Raw genomic sequence first — 19389 nt, 5'->3', positions numbered from 1 at the left:
ACATCTCCTTAATTTTCTTAAGCTATTAGAGATGTGTTAACTATTTAATTTCCAAATGACAAATATTCGTGCGCAAAGTAGGTATTTCGTGCATATGATTCTATTTGTAAGCTTATGGCTGTTATTCCTCAAAGCAGACAATTATTTTGATCAAGATCGTGAGCGCTATAGGGTAGGTGTGTCAGATGTCAGATTACGTCCAATTATAGATGCCAACTTTGAAATGCGAAAAAAAATCTGTAAGTACACTTACTTAAATATGTTATATTTGTTTGTATTGCTCATATTGTCTATTTTAGGTATTACTTGACCTTAAATAATATTTACGGTTAATTTGATAAAAAATATAATATGAAAAGGTAGTATTATTTTAGAGTCCATCCATCTATGAGCTAGTTTTCGTCCACGTATGAGCTAGTTTCCGACCACTGCATTATTGAGTTAAAAATCGTTTATATATTTCGTTTTTAGTTCTTATGTTATATGTACATAAATAATTTTAGTTGGTTTTATAGCTTCTGCCCGCGACTTCGACCGCGTATAATGTGATGATTATTTTCTTAATAAACCCTACCTCCTTCCTTGGGATTCAAGCTATTTTCATACCAAATTAAACAATCCTTAATTTAAACTAAATAAATGGCGGCTTTAATAGGCGGTACAGATCATATTAGGTGGAGAAACAAATGTAATCAGTAGATATATTTAAATAAAATCACCATACTAAATATTCGCCTAGCTATTTTGGTTTCCGTCCGTCCGTGGATGAAAACTAAAAACTTCATAAAATTGGTATGTTAGTTCTCGTCCACTAAATTTCTCTAAGAAAAAAATCAGTAAAAGCGCGATAAATATATTGTGTTCTTGCGATCGTTAAATATGTATAGGTACTCCGCCGGGGGCATACTTTATGAATATAAAGTAAGCCCCTGCACACAGCGGCGGTAGCACGGTCGCATTTTTATCACTTGTCATCATGCCTGTCACGTTGTTACAAGTATGTAAGTGAAAAAGTGATGGGCATAGTGACAGGCGATAAAAATGGAATCATGCTGCGCCTGCAGGTTCGCTGTACCTAATTACCTATAATGTGTCGTACCAGCCGCGCAGAACTAATTGCAATTTTTATTTCAGATGGATCGTATGCGGCGCCGCATTCCTGGCGCACCTCCTATCCACGGGGCTGCAGCTAGCGTACGGCGCGCTGCACGTTTACGCCCTCAAACATCTCGGCCCCAACGCCGACCACGCCGGTAAACATACCCGCCATTCACACAAACACGCGCTATCACACCTAATCATTGTGTGTCGTTGGCGTACGTGTCGCCATTATTTTTAGATTAAGCCAGGTCCCCACAGAAAACCAGCGCCACGGTTTGCCGCGGCACTATGCTGAGTGGGGATCCTTTTTGGCGTCCAAATGTTTTTTTGTCTGCATGCTTTTCTTTTTTTTTATGTACTATGTTGTGGCGTCAAATAAATGTATTTTCTTTCTTCTTCTTCTTTCTTCTTTCTAATCAGACACCAACCATCTTAATCTAACCAAAACTATTAAAGCAACGCCGCTCCACGCATTCGAATAGCCATGTGACAAATTTTAATAATGGTATCAGTCGATTAGGTTTGTTTTGAGGATCAAATGTCTGAATGGGACGCATTGCCTTAAAAAGTTACAATTAATGATGGTCAGTCTGGCACCCGCACTTTACTGACGAAACGCTTCTAACAAAATGGCAATACATGTATGGAAAACAAGGAAACTGCGATTTTGTCGGTGAAATATTGCATTTTTTTTATAAAATGTTAGCACTAGACTTATATTGCCCGGGATATAGACCGTGATTACCTTTTGTATTATTTGTGAGCTCCCGATATTTCGACGCAGTTACATGCATCATGCAAATAATACAAAAGGTAATCACGGTCTATATCCCGGGCAATATAAGTCTAGTGAAACTAACCGTGAATCATTCAAAACTCTAAAATGTTAGTTGATGTTAGCTATCCAATAGTAGGTACCATTATTTTTTTCCTACTTGGAATTTATAAAAAAAAAATTGAAACTGAGGTCTTGTATTTTTTATTATTCCCATATATTTATAAGATTTAGTTATAAAATTCAACATGTGTCAACAACCCTATCACACCATAATAATCAACGTTGCCTCAGAACCACTACTATGCGTTTGTATCATTACTTGCGAACCTATTTAAGGGTCACTGCGCCGAATACAAATGACAGCCATCAATAGAATGCGCAAAAAACGAAGCGTCTCCCAGATGAACTGTAAGATTGGGGAAAAAACATTTTGAAAGCGTGAAACAAGACCGATGAGAGCAGTGCGACAGTCGGCACGGAAAGTAATTTATCAACGGAGCCCTCCGGAAATACTTAAATAAACAAACAACGAGGATAAGACTTTTCTTCAATATCGAGCTAGCGAATCTAAAATATGTATTGTCTAAGATTAGGTATAGGTAGGGGAAACTGTTGTACCTTGGACCAAGTTTTACCAGAAGGCAATATTTCCACATTGCTACGGTTAATGAAATATTTCATTTATATTATTTGAAACGTTATTATTAAGTATATTTAAAACAAGTTATCAACGTTACGTGAGAGCGGCTGGTAAGTAAAAAATTATATAAATTGTGTTATGATAAGTCAGTATTTCGAACTTTACATTAAGGATGATTATTTCATGTTTGCTAATAGATAATAAAACTTATATAATAGGTTAAAGTTAAGTTCATTAGCTACACGATGGTAGGATCATTTCAGCCTAATCTCAATTGGAAGTGCTATTTAATTACGAAGCTTACTTGTCCAAAAAGTTGCTTTGTTGGTAGGCACCTCGGACACCGAAAATATTTTGCATCTTGGCCCTTACTTGAGAGCAATAAATATTCTATTCTATTATATTCTACTTGCTACTAACTGTACTTTTTTTTAACTTAAGGTTTCATATTTGCCGTATTTCGAATTATTAGTTATCTGCGTTGTAAGTTACCAAGTAATCGATCTTAGAAAGGATTCCTAAAATGTTTTAGGCAAACATAAAAAAATTACCATTGCTAAGTATATTTTTCTATGGTAATTATACTAGAAAAATCTATTGAATGGCGTAAATATGCTAAAAATATCTGTAATTTCATATATAAATATTATTTCTATGATTATATTATAAATTTAGTAATTAAAATAATGTCCGAGGTACAACGGGAAATTACCAAGGTACATCAGGTGTTGTTGCTTCGTCACACACGGACACTTTTTTCGTCAAATATCACGTTCCCATCGTCACGTATCCCATCAAAATAACCCAATCTTTAAATTTTATATCGTATAAGATATATCTTATGATATTCGAATAAACAATTATTCTGCAGCCTTTAGTTTTTTTTTCTAATAACCATAAAAGAAAGAACTGTCCGAGGTAGAACAGCTTCCCCTACTTGTAAATAAAGATTACACGATAAAACCCGACCACGCATGATATGGTAAATCTTTTAAATGAATGTGCTTTTTTAAGCAGCACGTTTTTTTATAATTTGTGGTTATCAAACTACGTAATAAAAATACATATACATTAGGTTGTCTGTGACTTTGAGCATTATATATTCCACAGTACCTAAAAAAAATTGTCCACGGTCTTCTGACAGTCTTTACCAAATTCTCCTGTTAAAAACATTTTATTATTTTTGATTAGATAAGCCAAATTATTACAATCTAATTTTTAATATTATTAATTATCTTTTCACAATAGCTAACATTTTTCTAATTGTATTCAGATTGAGATAGTTCTGAGCATAGATTAGTATATGTTATGGTTCTGATGTGTTTCAACTTTGGTGAATTCGACTTTTTGACAAAAAACTGCCTCCCATACAAAAACGACTTTCAGTGCTTGGAGTAGAAAGTCTTCCTGGCTACCTCAAGTAGAAAATAGTTTCAAAAAGTATTATTTTTTTGCTAAGATGACATCCTAATATGCATAAAACAGCTTGTAAAAATATAAACACAACCGGCTTTGTAGCAGGAAGCGTGAAGATTATCAAAAAACCCTGGACAAAAAATTCAAGATAATATTATGGAATATATTCGGCGAAAACGTACACACGCCCACACGTTGTAATATGATTGTATTTTCATTATACGAGTAGTACCATATATGCAGATTATTAAAATAAAATGCTTGAATATGTCCATTCGGTAAAAATATATATGTATATAGGTACCACAAGTTCATGCATGGCCGGGCTTTACCTTGTACATCTTTAAAGACGTTTTCATGCAAACGACGCCCATTAAGCAAACTTCTTGCATAGGTGCGTGCGGTGTTGCTGTTGGCATCCATGTAATTAGTAATTTTAATTACCGAGCGCCATTGCTGGTGCCATTGTTTAGCACCGGAAAATATAAATAATTTTTGCTAATCGTAAATAATGTATTTCTACTTTACAAAGTAATTTATGTTAACAACCCGCAGCGTCGCGTTTCGACAAGCAAAATTTAAGATCGGGGAAGTAAATGAACTTTCCCAGTCACCGGTATTTGTGGCGGACCTGATTTATTGAATTAATTTTCCAAGATTCACGACCTGGGTTGAATATTAAGAGGCAGAAGTAATTTCGGTTATGAGCGCGGTCTTTGTTGTCAGTCGTGTGGGCGGAGCGTCCGATCATAACTCTGTCAGGTCTGCGTAAAGGCTGAAATTGGAATTTCGTAGCGACGTTAACGAGTTAAGCTACGTTCGGTAATCGGATGGCAAGAGGATGCGAAGCGGCGAGATGGTGGCTTAAAGACGGCGTTGCGGCTACAGCTAGGGGCTATTCGCGCGGCGGCGTGAGACGCCTAAGGAACATACTAAATAAATTATCTCTAAATAACAGTTATCACTTACTACCCTACCCCAGACTGTTATTGTTAACATTTCTATGTTCCTGATCTCTTAACTGTCTCTTCAATTAAGCACACTTCAAAATGTTTAGACAGGGTGGCTGTTGGCTCGAATCGTTTTTGGTTAATATTTCGCAATAAACAGAGCTTTTGAGATTACCGTCGAACAGTTAAACCCAATTGCTGTTTTATTCGCAAGCTGTTCGAGCAGTAATCAACTAAGGCTCTTTACTGAGTTTTAGAATTAACTAAGTAATTGGTGCAAAGCACAAATAATAGGTTAAAGAGGCGAGATATCGAACGCGGCATTATGCGGGAAGCACAATGAGTCTATTGTGCGATTCATAACGGTAATGACACTAATGACACGCAATAGCGACAGGCCTTTAGACAAATTAGTAAAATAATTATCTTTGTTGCTCCACAAAGACGGGCTAAATACTTTTAATTTTAAGTTAGTACACAGTCATTAAGGACAGTTTTCCCATCAGAATTGTAAACATGAATACGTTTCATTGTAATTGTTGGTAATACAAGCTTAAATTTTCATTGGTCCGCTGCCCAGCGACCCATATCGATATCCAATTATCCAAGATTGTTCAGAAAGTGGAGAGTAAATTCTGTTTCTGTAATGAAAATTGAAGCAAGATTGCTTACCTTAATATTTGTTCTGAATTTTGGACACACGTGGGACACACAGACAGCCAAAATAATAAATTATCAAGTTTGCATCTTAAAAATATAATACACTAGCTTTTCTTGTCATTCATTTTATTAACCTTGCCGGCATTGCAATAGTTCTTTAGAATGTCAAACCTTATCCCGTCAGTATAATAAAATAATTTTGAAAAAAGCTTGACACCTGCGCCCCAATTTTTCTCCAGGGTGGCATAGAAAATCCAAGAGGGTACGGATGCCTTTCCGTTTCGTCGATTTACTAGTACTATGTAGTGCTCTTGATAGAAATGATGTGACTTCGTGTGAGACAGTGCAACTTAGTCGTACGTGACTCCGCGCAGACCATGTTAGGCACACTCCTCATTTGTTGCAACTCACGTACGATTTGTTTCTTTTAAAAAGACATGAGGTTTGTTCTACTCGCAGATATAAAAAGTCTCACGTATTTATAATACCTCTCTTCAAAAGTTATGTTAAATTAGAAACATAGTTACGTTTCCTTCCTGCGAAACTCACACAGTAATATAGATTTAACAGAATATACGTTGTAATAAATTTATTTATATGTTCAACATCTTATAATTAGACTAAAAATACACGTCAAAACTTAAAATCTAAAACACAAACGTATGCACATAAAAGCAAAAAACATAAAAAGACTAAAACTAACCAAAAAATAAGGACATTACTGATATACTATCCTACTTATACTATCAACCCCATTCCGACCCCCACCCAGCCCAAAAGTGCCAAATATACTAGCGGCATTAACGCGCTGGATGGCAAGCGATATCTGTTGGACCAAGTAGGAGCCTGAACGGGGATCGCACCCTCTGTCACGTAGACGCCGCGCCAAGTCTCTAACCAACATCTTTGCCTCCGAACACCACGGCCCAGCCGTTTCCGCCGCGATCGGAACAAAATCGTACGCTGGTTCCAGGTTGGCGTATTTTAAGCGTTTGAGCCTCGCTGCATTTTCCGCAGTTGCGCCTGCCAACCTGCTAGCAGGAGCAATATGAGTCGGCGCAAATGTACTCACACAGGTTGCACCTATGTTGTAACTATATTTATTATCTGTTGGTAACATATCATAAAAACAATAAAGCCAATTAAAAACATATTCACCCTGAGTAAGGAGGTATTTTATTTGTGTTTCAAAGTGGGCTTGACTGTTACCAAGCGTATTTAGGTAAAAAATCAGGTTGAAGAGTGGTATGGGCACTGTGAATGTCATCTCGCTTTATGTGGTAGGGCACAGCACAGCAGATGTCATTCCAGATCTAAAGCAGAGCCCAACTGGGGAAGTACCTCTACCTTATAACAAACCGCAGCCAAATAACACTAGACCCTACTCATAGTGTTATGTTCCTGCCGGTGAGTAAGGTTGCCAAAGCTCAACGAGGGTGCGGACTCATGCGGAGTGTTAGGGTCGGCAAGGCGCATGTAACAACTCTGGAGTTGCAGGCGTACATAAGCTACGGAGACTACTTAACATCAGGCGGGCCGTATGCTTGGTTGCCACCGAAGTAGTATAAAAAAAATATGCTGTGATAAATTACGAACAGCCAGGAGCTTCTTCTCATCAATCCCTTTTCGTGAGTGTACTTATATTTGAAAAAGGAAAGATAATAATGTGTTTTGTATACAGTATGGGCGGGAGCAATATGCGTGGGAGTATCCCGCGCCGCAGGCGCGATGGTGGCGGGACGTCGGCGTTCGCCACGGCTAGCCGCACTGCTGGGCGGGCTGCTGCTGCCGCTGGCCTGCTTGTTCACCTCTTTCGCGACGCAGTTGCACCAGACTATGCTTAGCTACGGTAAAAATCCTTTATCAAATAGCGGAGAACCAAAGACTGCGCTGGGTTTGGGTCGGCAATGCTCGCCAATACTCGACACACAATTGGGTGCCTTCACTTCTTATCTGATGGTAAACTTTCAGTATTATAAATCTACTGTTGGCCGCGCTGCTGGGCTTATTCCTCCTGCTGCCGCTGACCTATTCTTTCGCCATACCTACTTGAGATCTCAGGCTAAGTGCGTGTAGTGTTGGTATAAAAATACGTGCTATAGCTATTGCTCGATTACTAAGACTTTTTTCACATGTTTTAATAGTAGATCAAGTAAGATGCTGCAGAATTCATATATAGATAAAGATGAAAGTATGACTTGTAAATCAATAAAATCATTATTTATTTTCCATATTTGCTATATAATGTATTCAAGTCAAAATACATAATAACTGCGGCCCAGAAATCAAAACTTGCCAAGAAGAATGCAATTTTGATTTGTCAAAATAAAGATTTAAATTTGAATGGAAGGGGAGACCTTTTTATATGCATCTGGGCGGCCAGAGGTTAAAATAAGTGAGTGCTAACCGATAATCTAACTATTAGCAACATGAGATTGAAATACTCGAACAACTACATACACAAGCCAGCGACGGCAGCGACACGAACAAGACTTTTCAGCAGTTATTGGCATGTCTGAGTTGCAGTCACGTTTTTGTGTACGCGCAGCTCTAAAAAGGTCGTAACTAGGTGAGTGACTTACGACCGACAAAGTTATCTACAGTCCAAGTAGCAGTCCTGTGCCAGTACTCGATCTGTTTGCATTTCATTTCGTCGTTTACTATCGCCGCTTAATAATTAACTGTTAATATGAATGGTGTATTCTTAGGAGTGGTACTCGGGATTGGATGCGGACTGGTGAGGGAGGCAGCCGGCTTAGTACTCGGGGCGTACTTCCGACGGCGTCGGCAGTTCGTGGAGCTAGTGGCACATGCCGGCGGCGGCGTCGGCATCGCACTTTTCAGCGTCGCGTATAAGGAGGCTGTGGGGTAAGATAACAATGTAAAACCTACAGCCGAATTAAGAACCTCCTTACTTACTACGGTAACGCAACGACCCAAAGTGAGTCTTGGCCTCCTACACCAGATCACGCCATACCTCTCGAACCTCCTCCTTTTGAATAATTGAAATCGCTTAGTAAGAAAATTAACTTTTTTAACGCAATATTTTTTTTGCATAGGAATAGAATATATGTGTCGTTTTCAAGCAAAAGGTACCACTTTGTCGCTTACCATAAGGACGCTCTGACAGGTTATTTGTATAAAGATACTAGCAAATTTCGTCCATGGTAAGCGCCGTAAGCGACAATGTGGTACCTTTTACTTGAAAACGTCACATATTGTGATTAAAATACAATCACTCACTTGTCGCCGGAGTAGTACCTACAATCGGATTAGGTCTCACTTCGAAATCTCTAGAACAATCCTGAAATTTGGTATGTATATAAATTAAAGGCCCCTTGGGAATCGCGGCCATCTTGGAAAATGTGTACCATTCTGGATAAATTCGCGTATTACTCTAAATCTACGTTAAGTACTGATGATTCAGTACAACCTGTAGCTTAGGATAATTTAAATAATTTTTACAATTTCTGGGATCCCTGTTTACGTGCCTTAAAATGTGAGCTTCGGGGACCACGGGGATCAGACGGAATATGTAAAAATATGTTTTTTTTTGTTTTTTTCGTTTTTTCTTTGTAGCTATGGATTTTATATAATCAACCAAATATGGCCTAAATATCGCTGGTGAAAAGTTGAGTGTATTGAGATTTGCGGACGATCTAGTTTTTCTAGCGGAATCAAACTCCGAGTTGCAAATGATGCTACTAATTTTTCAAGACCATCTGAAGACAGCAAACAATAGAATTAAAGACAGCAAAGCAAAAATAATGTCGAACAGACCCCTAGCATCAGTGACAAGAGAAGTTAAAAGGAGTTGCCCTTGGCTGGAAAAGATACTGGAGTCTAGAACATATATTTAAAGGAGACTTCATTATTACCTTAAAAAGCAAAGTCTTTAACATGGTTATAATACCAACACTCACATACGGCTCACAAACATGGACACTCACGGAGACACTTAAATGTAAACTTCGAACTTGTGAACGTAGCATGGAAAGTAGTATGCTCAACATAAGATTAAAAGACAAAATAAGATGCTCGGAGATACGAAAAGAAACCGGCGTCATCGATATCCTGGAGCATGTAAGCAGAAACAAATGCCAATGGGCTGGACATATAATGCGTCTCAATGACAATTGACAATAGATGGACGCTGAGGACTACTGAATGGAGACCAAGAGATGGTGATCGCGGGCAAGGCCATCCGCGCGCGCGCTGGCTGCGCGCGGCCCGGGATCGAGAAGCATGGAACGAGCTAATTTATATATAAAAAAAAATAAAAAATAAACGCGTTTATCTGAATAAAATATTAATTAAATGAAAAGAACAAAAAAAAACAAAAAAAAAAGAATATAACTATAATTCTAAGTTTCTAAAAAACTCCTAACAGGGCTGGTAACCCATGGAGTTTATTACGGCATGTATTTAACGCGGCGACAAATTAATCTGATTTAGGGATTTATAAAAAATTAAAGGGGGTAGCAAAAATAATAAGTTGGCGACTAATTGCGGAGACTAGTGTAAAGTAAAACGTAGCAGCTAAGTAATCAATTTTCGGATTTGTTTCAATATAAACTAGCATCGAGTTATTGTTTTGGCGACTGAATTAACTAATTAAGCGGAAACATGACAGCGGATAAAAAGTTGAAAATGGCCTACTCTAATTGTTCAATGGAGATTGCATATAAAATAAATCAAGGTTAGGTAGCTTTAAATGCCCGAAGGGCAAACCGCCCAGAAATAGGAGCCCCGCGAAGCAGGGCTCCGTCTAGTTAGCTGGAGTTCGTCGGACTGTTTCTTTAAAAAAAAATTACTTCACAACGTAACTAGACGGAGCCGGCTCCTATTTCTGGGCGGTTTGCCCTTCGGGCATTTGAAGCTACCTAACGAACCTAACCTACCTACCTATTGATTTAATGTAATTTTGGATTCCCATTTTGTAGCCAGTTACAAAACTTATTTACCAAACAATTCCACTCTGGCCCAATTAGGATTGTTCATTTTTATTTATAGTACCTCGCCTATGATTTCAGTAATCATGTTTATTATTTCTGCTACCTTAAAGTAGCTGCCATTATTTGAATTTTAAAATATCCTTAGTTTAAAGCTCATTTAATATAAATGATTGCCAAAATATTTAATCGCTGACAAGATATAGTTGCAAATAGTTTGCTGCTCTTTAATTTTTCTGTCGCCGCGAAAATAATAAGCCGTTTAATTACCACGCCTCCTTCTTCTCCCTGAAGGAGAGGCCATTTCAAGTTTGAATTAATTCGTGAAATAAATAATAACAAATGAATGTAAATACTGAAACAATGTACCTAAGCATGTGTCAATTTAATAAATGGCTATTCTGTTTCTGATTCTGATGGATTTTATATGAATATCGTGTATGGCAAAGTAAAAGTTTATTAAATTCCACACAAAAAAGCTATACAACACTATATATGTCCCTTAAACAAAAGCTATCATAGAAATATGGCTCAGAAGTCAATAAGAGGATATTACTATTAATGTAAACACCATATTAATGTTAGAATCAAAAAATATTCGTTTGAGTTCTCAAAATAGGTACTTGGGGTCTAATTTAAGGGTTCTCTTTACTGTTTAAGTCAATGTAGCGTACTACTTACATAAGGTCCCCAAATGTCAAATGGTGTGGACATGAAAAATGGGCCCTTTAATTTATATACATACCAAATTTCAGGACTGTTCTAGAGATTTCAAAGTTAGACCTAACAGACTGTACTTATTTCCTTCACTAGCTTAATAAATGAAATGGAACTACGAGTATTCAAGTTGAAGTCTCCGCGCCAACCCTAATAGCTAATAGCTTGGTCAGGCGCCAGAATTCCAAGAGTGGATTAAACTTAAAGTAGATTAACTTTTTTGTTGGACACGACACCTGCAAACAGTTATGGTTTTCTACTCAACTCATTTTCTATTAATTATACCTACTTGCAAAACTTTTGCACTCCATTGAATTTGAAATGAGGTAGAAGTGTTGTTTTGACGTGAGATGTTTCGATGACAGGAAACTTGGTTGGCGGCTCGGCCTGCAAGCGATTACTGGCATACTGGTGCTAGCGTTTTTTCTTAGTGCTGTATACCGAAGTGCATCTCTATACCACCCACAACGCCGAGCTATTTTACATTTGAAAAACCAAAGACGAAAGGTAATGTAAATAAATACAACAAATCCTACTACTACTAAATTCTACTTTTAAACTAGATTTAGGAAACTATCTTAACAAATTGTGGGTAAAATCTGATTACCTATACAGGATATTTATAATTGCTCTAAATTAAAGAACCTAATTTTATAAAAAAAATCCGTCATTTTCTAATACACTGATGGCATGAAAATTGTCCTACAAAGATATTTTTTTTTATTTTTTTATTTAAACTTTATTGCACAAGCAAAGAAAAATGTACAAATGGCGGACTTAATGCCAAAAGGCAAAAATTTGTGTTGGAGAAGAAAGAAAACTTTTTACTTTCGGTTAAAATTTATAATCCAATTACCCAACAAAATAATATGGCGCTCTCCATTTAGTATTTTGTTTTAATGTTTTGAATACTTTTGTATAATTTATAATTAATAAATAATTAATTGTAGCAATATATTGTAGGTAAAAGAAAAGAAAGGCATGCGGAGGTCGGCGCCGCTGATCGATCTAAGCCCTCTTAACTCCCGGCCGGCTAAAGTTTTGTTGTTGGCGGCCGGAGTGGCCGCGTTCGGACTTTACACTCCAGTATTTTTTTTGGTAAGTCAATAGAGTGTTCTACTAAGCGTTATGCAACGAAAATTTCAACCAAGGTTTTTCTCTGGCGGTCCCTTTCTTATCGAAAGTGTATCTTTATGATATCGACCCATCGAAAAGGGGCTTTTGCCAGTTCTAGCGTTTTATTTATCCAACTGCGGTTAACCTTCAGCCATTTTCAAGAGGTTTTTATTTTAGATAAGCTACATACGTCTGTTGACTTAAGTAATGGAGTTTTGTTGACAGGCCCTGCAAGGTTTCCATGAGGGTTTGGAGGAGAGTGCACTAGTACTGCTGCAGACGTTTCTGGGTTTCGCCGCTGTGCTGGGCTGCGCCGGCTTCGGGCTCGTGCTGGTGCGTCCGTCGGCACAGTGCCTCGTCTCCAAGCAGTACTTGTGCCAAACTGCTATGCTGGGAATAGGTAACATTCAAATTATAATACCTACACATGCCTATCCATTCGACCCTCACAGCAAATATCTACCCTATTACCTTTTCTTAATACCGAAATCACATAATCTGAAATGAAATCCAGATGATGATGATGGTATCACGAAAGCACTTACGTCATCATACCATCTTTACGCGGACGACCTACAGATTTATGCAGCGGCTAATATAGATGATCTTGCTTTAATGATTACTCAAATCAATTCTGATTTAGAGTCCATACGGGATTGGGCGTGCAAATTCGGTTTGAAGATTAATGCCCAGAAGTCGCAGGCAATTGTCATTGGTGGCCCTTACTATGTAGCTAAGCTCTCAGACATGGTGATACCTGACATTTTTTTTTGATGGGACTAAAATCCCCTTTTCCTCTACTGTCCGAAATTTGGGTGTCATCATGGACCAGACGCTTTCCTGAGAACCCCACGTGACTGAGGTGAGTAAAAAATGTTTGATTCCCTACACTGTCTTCGAGGACTTCAGAATTTCCTCCCTCTTCATACTAAATTGACTCTTGCCCGCTCTCTCTTGCTCCCTCTACTAGACTATGGTGACATTGCGTTCTTGGAGCTTAATGAGGAATTGCTGAATAAACTTGAGCGCTTACAAAATGTCTGTATCAGGTATGTGTATGGCCTCCGTAAATACGACCACATTTCTAATTTTCGTAAGCAGCTCGGGTGGTTACCGATCCGCCAGCGCAGGGATGTGCATGTTCTGTCGTTGCTTTTCAACATACACTTCAACCCCTGTTCCCCATCTTACCAAACCGAGAGATTTAACTATCTGGCTGAAGGAAGTGATCACCGCTTACGTTCTAGTGCTCATCTTACGCTTGCTATCCCTTCGAATAAGTCTCGAACGTACGCAAACTCATTCACAGTGCGCGCGGTGAAGTTGTGGAACGAGTTGCCCCTGTCGCTCAAACGGTCCCGGTCTGTAGCATCACTCAAAGTTAATCAGAAAAAGCTTTGGCTTTCCCACGAACTGTGATTTGGTTGAGTGCTAATATATATATTTTAGTTATATATTATATATGTCGTGGACGTGGGGGTGGGCGTGGTGGTGGCCTATAGCGGTGGCGGTAGTGGGCGTAGTACATCGATGTATGCCTACACAGCTAAATAGTATGCTACCAGTGTATGAAATAATACTACGGACTCATCAACCTAGTGCCTACTATACTTTCGTACTGAATGATAAAATAACTCGTCACACTAGCAACGGAAATCGATTTAATTTAAAATAAAAGATTCACGAAACGTTCAATTTTTTATTCAAGTCGGTAGGCATATTACAATGCGATTATATGAACGTCAAACAAAACTAATCCGGTTCCAACCGTACACCTCTTGACCCGAGAAGATTTAACCCTATATGGGACCGGCAACAAACTCGGCGGGACACATCTTTTCAAAACAACACTTATTTTCTAATTTTTACAATAGTAAACCTCTAATGACTCATAAGAAATCAAATTAACACTAGGGATAAAACACTTAGCTAAATGATTAAATAATGTTGGATCTATAAGCTTTCAAAATAATCCTTCAGGTATAAGCCTTCAGGAACGTAGTGAGTTTAGGCACGAGGTTGGTTAACGTCCGAATCGTCCGATATCTAGCACGGTCCGATCGAGAATGATGGCGGCAGCCACATTGCTTCCGCCAAAGTGAATGTAGGCCAACTTACTTGACCAGTTACCAACAAAACTGCCAACTCGTACCTAACTTCACGCAAGCTAAACCACTTGACGTTCCGAAGCCTGTACCTAATCTTATTTCAACAAGAATGCCAATAGATGGCGTTACTCTCTACATAACTCGATAAATTACATTATCAACTAAGTAATACATAGCAAAACTTTGCTAATCGATTGTATACAGGCGTCTAAAACTGAAATGTAACGCTGCAATGTTTCCTTCTGGAGTCACGCTCCGACATATATATATATATATATATTTATTTATTGAATATTTATTTAGTACTATATACTTATGTATGCTAGTACATATTTATTTTATTGCATAATGCTATTGATGTATTTTAGTTATTCGTAGACGTTAATATTGTAGTTTTCCTTTTTAAATATTATTGTACGTTCTGTAAGTTTGTCTATCTATCTAATTCGAATTTTCCACTCATTTACTCTAAGGTTAGCTGGAAGAAATCCCTTATAGGGATAAGCTCGCCTTTGTACCTAAATTTATATGAATTTCATGTTAACAATTTTTGTTTTGCACAATAAAGTGATTTACTACTACTACTAATCTGACACATGGATTTACCCGATTTTGAAGTTGAGCGACTCACAGTATCACTAATAACCCCATACATTATTATGGTCGTTACGGGCTAATAATACCTATATTGTTTACATAGTTTGCATTGCACTACGTATGTTCCTAGAATAACCCCAAAAACAGGTAGGATAAGCCAAAACACCTTATCTTTTCTATAACTTTGTTCCAGGCATATCAATGCTCGCTCTAAGCAGCGTCGAGGGCTACCACGGATACGTGTTGTTCGCCTGGATGTACGGATTGTGTTTGGGTGGTTATCTCTACTCTATGAAAATGCTTACAATGGAGCGCGTTAGGGGACGTCACTTCGCTAAAGTTTGGGGTAAGTATAATAACCAAAATTTAATAGCCCCCGGACATGGGTATTCCATTGGATATTGAACATATCATCATATCATATCATATCGTTTATTTTCATAATAGGATTTTACAATCTCTTTATGACGTCAAACAATTGTATTTACTTAAAAATTAAATATTAAATAACATTATCTATGTTACACTATGCACATACTTATTAACGGGGTTAACGTCTTCTAAATAGTCTGATTTTTATAATATCCATTTTTGCACAACTTTCGTTTAATGACCGATTTAAATTCATTTAATGGCAAACTTTGAATATCCAAAGGAATTTTGTTGTAAAAGCGAACACATTGGCCAATGAAAGATTTACTTATCCTCTGAAGTCTAGTTGTAGTAGGTACAAGTTTCTCTTTGTTTCTTGTATTTCTGTTGTGTATGTCGCAATATTTCTTAAAACCCTTTTAAAACAAGCAACATTTAGGTTCTCATTATTTTTTGTTTCGGTAAATAAAGTTTAATTTATATATAATATACTATCTTTATTACCGTTATTTAAAATTAAGTTTTCCTTTTTTTCTCAGTGTTGTCTACGACATTAGCATTTATTGCTCAGATAAAGCCTTGCCGTACCGTACTTAACCAATACTTAAAGTGGAAATGGAAACTTTATGTTCGCGATAAGGCACAACTTTGGAAACAAACACGAGTATATTACTTGTACATGTACCTACATACATGAACCTATACGAGGGCTGGTTGGGAGTACTTTTTCTGTCAGTACTTATTGAGGTGGTATAAAATCATTTAAAGAAAACGCTTAGTTCTAAATTTTTATTTTTACTTCGACGTGTCGTAGCCTAACCAATAGTCATAGAGATAAGTTCTTGAAACTAATATGTGTGTGCTATCATTTTATAAACAGTAAGTACTTACCTATATGTGTTTAAAAATGATTAGATTTTTTAAGTGCTACAAACTGCAAATCAGGAGCGTCTAAATCGTTTTGATTGAGTAAATATAATGTATGACTTACCTAATAGGTGTCGACAATAAGTTATTTTATTAACCTTCTTGATGCCAATGACGGATATATCCGCACCGTAGGTTCAAAGACCACAAAGCAACATATACCTACGTGCATATGCATAAAGTTCAACTTCAGTTTTGACACTTCGGTGACGTGGCGTCCGAGTGACAGCTTTTGTGTTTGACATGGCGTCGAAAAGGTTAAAGTAGAAATTGCAGATGTAAAATAATATTTTTATATTTAAAATCATTTATTATTATGGGAAATAGCAGTAAAACTAAATCAAATAATTCATCTCCGGTAAATTAAATAAAAGCATGTTAAAAATAACCGATTGTCGATTGATATTTTAGGTAAAATGTTAAAAAATAATTGGAAACAGTTTAGATATTAAGAATAAGAATAAGAATAAGAATAAGAAATATTTATTAGCACAAAAAAAAACAACTAAAAACAACATAAAATAACATTCATTTAGAATATAAACTAACAGAATTGTGCTAAAAGGTCCTCACTCAGCTTGTCCCGAAGTGAATCAAAGGACTCACTACGTGACGCTGATTTTCAGTGAGGCCTGATAAAACTAAAACTAAAACTAGAACTAAAACTAACTAGGTGGCAGAAATAAGTATAAAATTAAGTATGTAACAAATTAATGAATTGCCTGTTAATTGGTGTTAGCAATTAAGCATATTCTCAAAATTATTGTCATTACATTTTATCCAGCCGCTATACATAGTAGTAGTATCATATACCGAAATAATTTTTTTGACATTTTGCCTTCGTCCTTTATTTAAAAACTGACTATAGGTCGCATTATCTATTATTTTAAGGTTTCGTCCAAGGTGCAGAAGCTCTTCCTGTGATAGTCGGTGTGCCGGTGACGGGCTACATCAACCAGCAGGCGCCGCGGGCCGGCTTCTACTTCTCGACGGCGGCCACCCTCGCCGGCGCCCTGCTGCTATTCTTCGTGGGCTTCTCCAAGCGCGAGCCGGAGCCGCCGCCACCGGCGCCCGCGCCGACCGTGTCGGAGGCGTGCCCGTGCGTGACGTCGCCGCGCTGCGAGCCGGCGTGGTGCGCGTGCGGCGCGGGCGGCGCCACGGCCTACTGCGCCTGGCCCGGCCCGTCGTGCAGCGCGCGCCTGCCCAAGTCCCTCTCCTACGCCGCACCTCTAGACCGTGTTTGCTGTTCGGCCGCCGCCTATCCCGAGTGCTGCCGCCTCGCGCCGCCGCTGCGGCCCTCGCGCAGCGTCCCGGAAGGCCTCGCCCGCCGCGGGAGCACCTGGAGCCGCGGCGGCTCCTATCGCGCCTGTCGCTGTCGCAGGCGGGAGCACCATCTCATAGAGCAGATCACTACGTCGGTATGACCGTTCGCTCATTGAGTGAATGCTCGTGAATACGATTAGTGAGAACTTGTAAATATTTATTCTTTGTAGCTAAGTCAAGCTGATAGCGGTGATAAAGCAATAACGGGATTGATTATAATGTTGGAAGCAGTGCGATTATTAAACTTATTTGTCGACTTTTATGTATTAAGTTCAACAATGCGCAGAGGAGTAGCTTTTCATTCCTGATTCAAATGAAAAAAATGAAACATTAACAACTTAAACTTTTGATCATTCTTACGCTATACAAAATATTTATAAAATTATTAAAATACCTTTTACTGAGTATTTCTTGGAGTACTTGTGGGACCTCTATTGTTATGTAGCTCATACGGAAATAATGTAATGAATACTCATGTTTCATCGAATTTTAATATTTAATCTATGATATACTACTATCACTCGATATTTCGACCCTATTTCTTTCCTGTCCCGTGTCCATGGCTAGGTAGCGCGGATAGATACAGGTAAATTAGCCAGAGTTTCAATCAAATTTCTCACCTTTATTAAGTAAGTAATAACTTGAGTTCCTTAACGATTGTGAACACAAAAATACATTATGACTGTTTTTAACCTCTACAACAGCTGCTGCAGATATTTCAGTGCAATTTCAAGTTTACGCTCTTGCACTTTTCGATAAGTTCAGTAAATGTTATTTTGCTTCAATGCGTCCAACAAGCAATATTTTGTTATGGTACCTACTCTAGTATGATCTATGATAGACGATGCGATATAGTCGATACACATGTCACGGTCCTATATCTATAACTATATCTATATCCTTATTAGAAATGGCAGTTTTAACGCTTGCTGATTTACCTCTAGGAGTAAGCAAACGGATATATCAATAGAACGTATAACGGGAAACGTGAACAAAGTCAATTTTAGCAATTTGTGAAATAAAATTTTAGACCCGCGGCTCGAAATAATGTGTTCTAGAATATGTTTTAGATATTTTTTTTCGTTATTATTAATTAAATATTTTATTGTTCGTTAATCGTAAAATGTATTGATCGTTTATAATTTGTGCTGTTACGAGGATTGTTATGTTTTTGTACCAAAGCGTGTTTTACAATTTTGGTGGTGAGTAGAAAAGATATTAAAGAAATTAGCAAAATTTCTGGCTTTTTACTTTTTCTCAATTCGGTCGAGACCCATGCCACAATCGACAGCAAGATCGTCGATCATATATCACACCACTATTCAACACTATTTGCACGTACCTTCCCATTTTTATATTATGGAGTATGTCATTAGGATTTCATAATCAATTTACATCGTTACATCTCATCACGATTTTTTTATGAAAATATAGTTTAAAAAGATAATATTACGTCATTCAATTATTAGAAAAGTAGTCTAGAGATGGGCAATTTATTACACATACACATTCACTTTATTTAGCTTCACTGCGTATACCTACCTATTTGTATATTTATATGTATTGTGTGCTTCAAATCTCGTAACTTAAATTGAACCACTATACAGCTACCACAAATTTGACACTAACATGTTTGCTAACGTCTACGTAACTTACTTTCTAGACATCTCGCTCGCAGTAATATGCCGAGAACATACGATGCATAGAATGCAAGTTACACACACGCTAGCGA

The 19389-nt window shown here is 37.7% G+C and overlaps 1 protein-coding gene across 1 annotated transcript in view; it reads left to right on the top strand.

The window, feature by feature from the left end:
• The window catches only part of LOC134746595 (monocarboxylate transporter 4-like), an 88048-nt gene extending 69153 nt beyond the window's left edge, over nt 1-18895 (top strand). Inside the window, exons 5-12 of the mRNA XM_063681018.1 lie at nt 1135-1253; nt 7227-7394; nt 8254-8413; nt 11580-11721; nt 12178-12312; nt 12556-12730; nt 15229-15381; nt 17226-18895. Coding sequence (XP_063537088.1) covers nt 1135-1253; nt 7227-7394; nt 8254-8413; nt 11580-11721; nt 12178-12312; nt 12556-12730; nt 15229-15381; nt 17226-17758 — 1585 coding nt within the window. The 3' untranslated portion in view covers nt 17759-18895. The remainder of the gene's footprint in view (nt 1-1134; nt 1254-7226; nt 7395-8253; nt 8414-11579; nt 11722-12177; nt 12313-12555; nt 12731-15228; nt 15382-17225) is intronic.
• Nucleotides 18896-19389: the final 494 nt, after the last annotated feature.

This window comes from Cydia strobilella, chromosome 13 (assembly GCF_947568885.1).
Source record: "Cydia strobilella chromosome 13, ilCydStro3.1, whole genome shotgun sequence".
NCBI lineage: Eukaryota > Metazoa > Arthropoda > Insecta > Lepidoptera > Tortricidae > Cydia > Cydia strobilella.
This window is presented reverse-complemented; position numbering and strand designations above follow the sequence as displayed.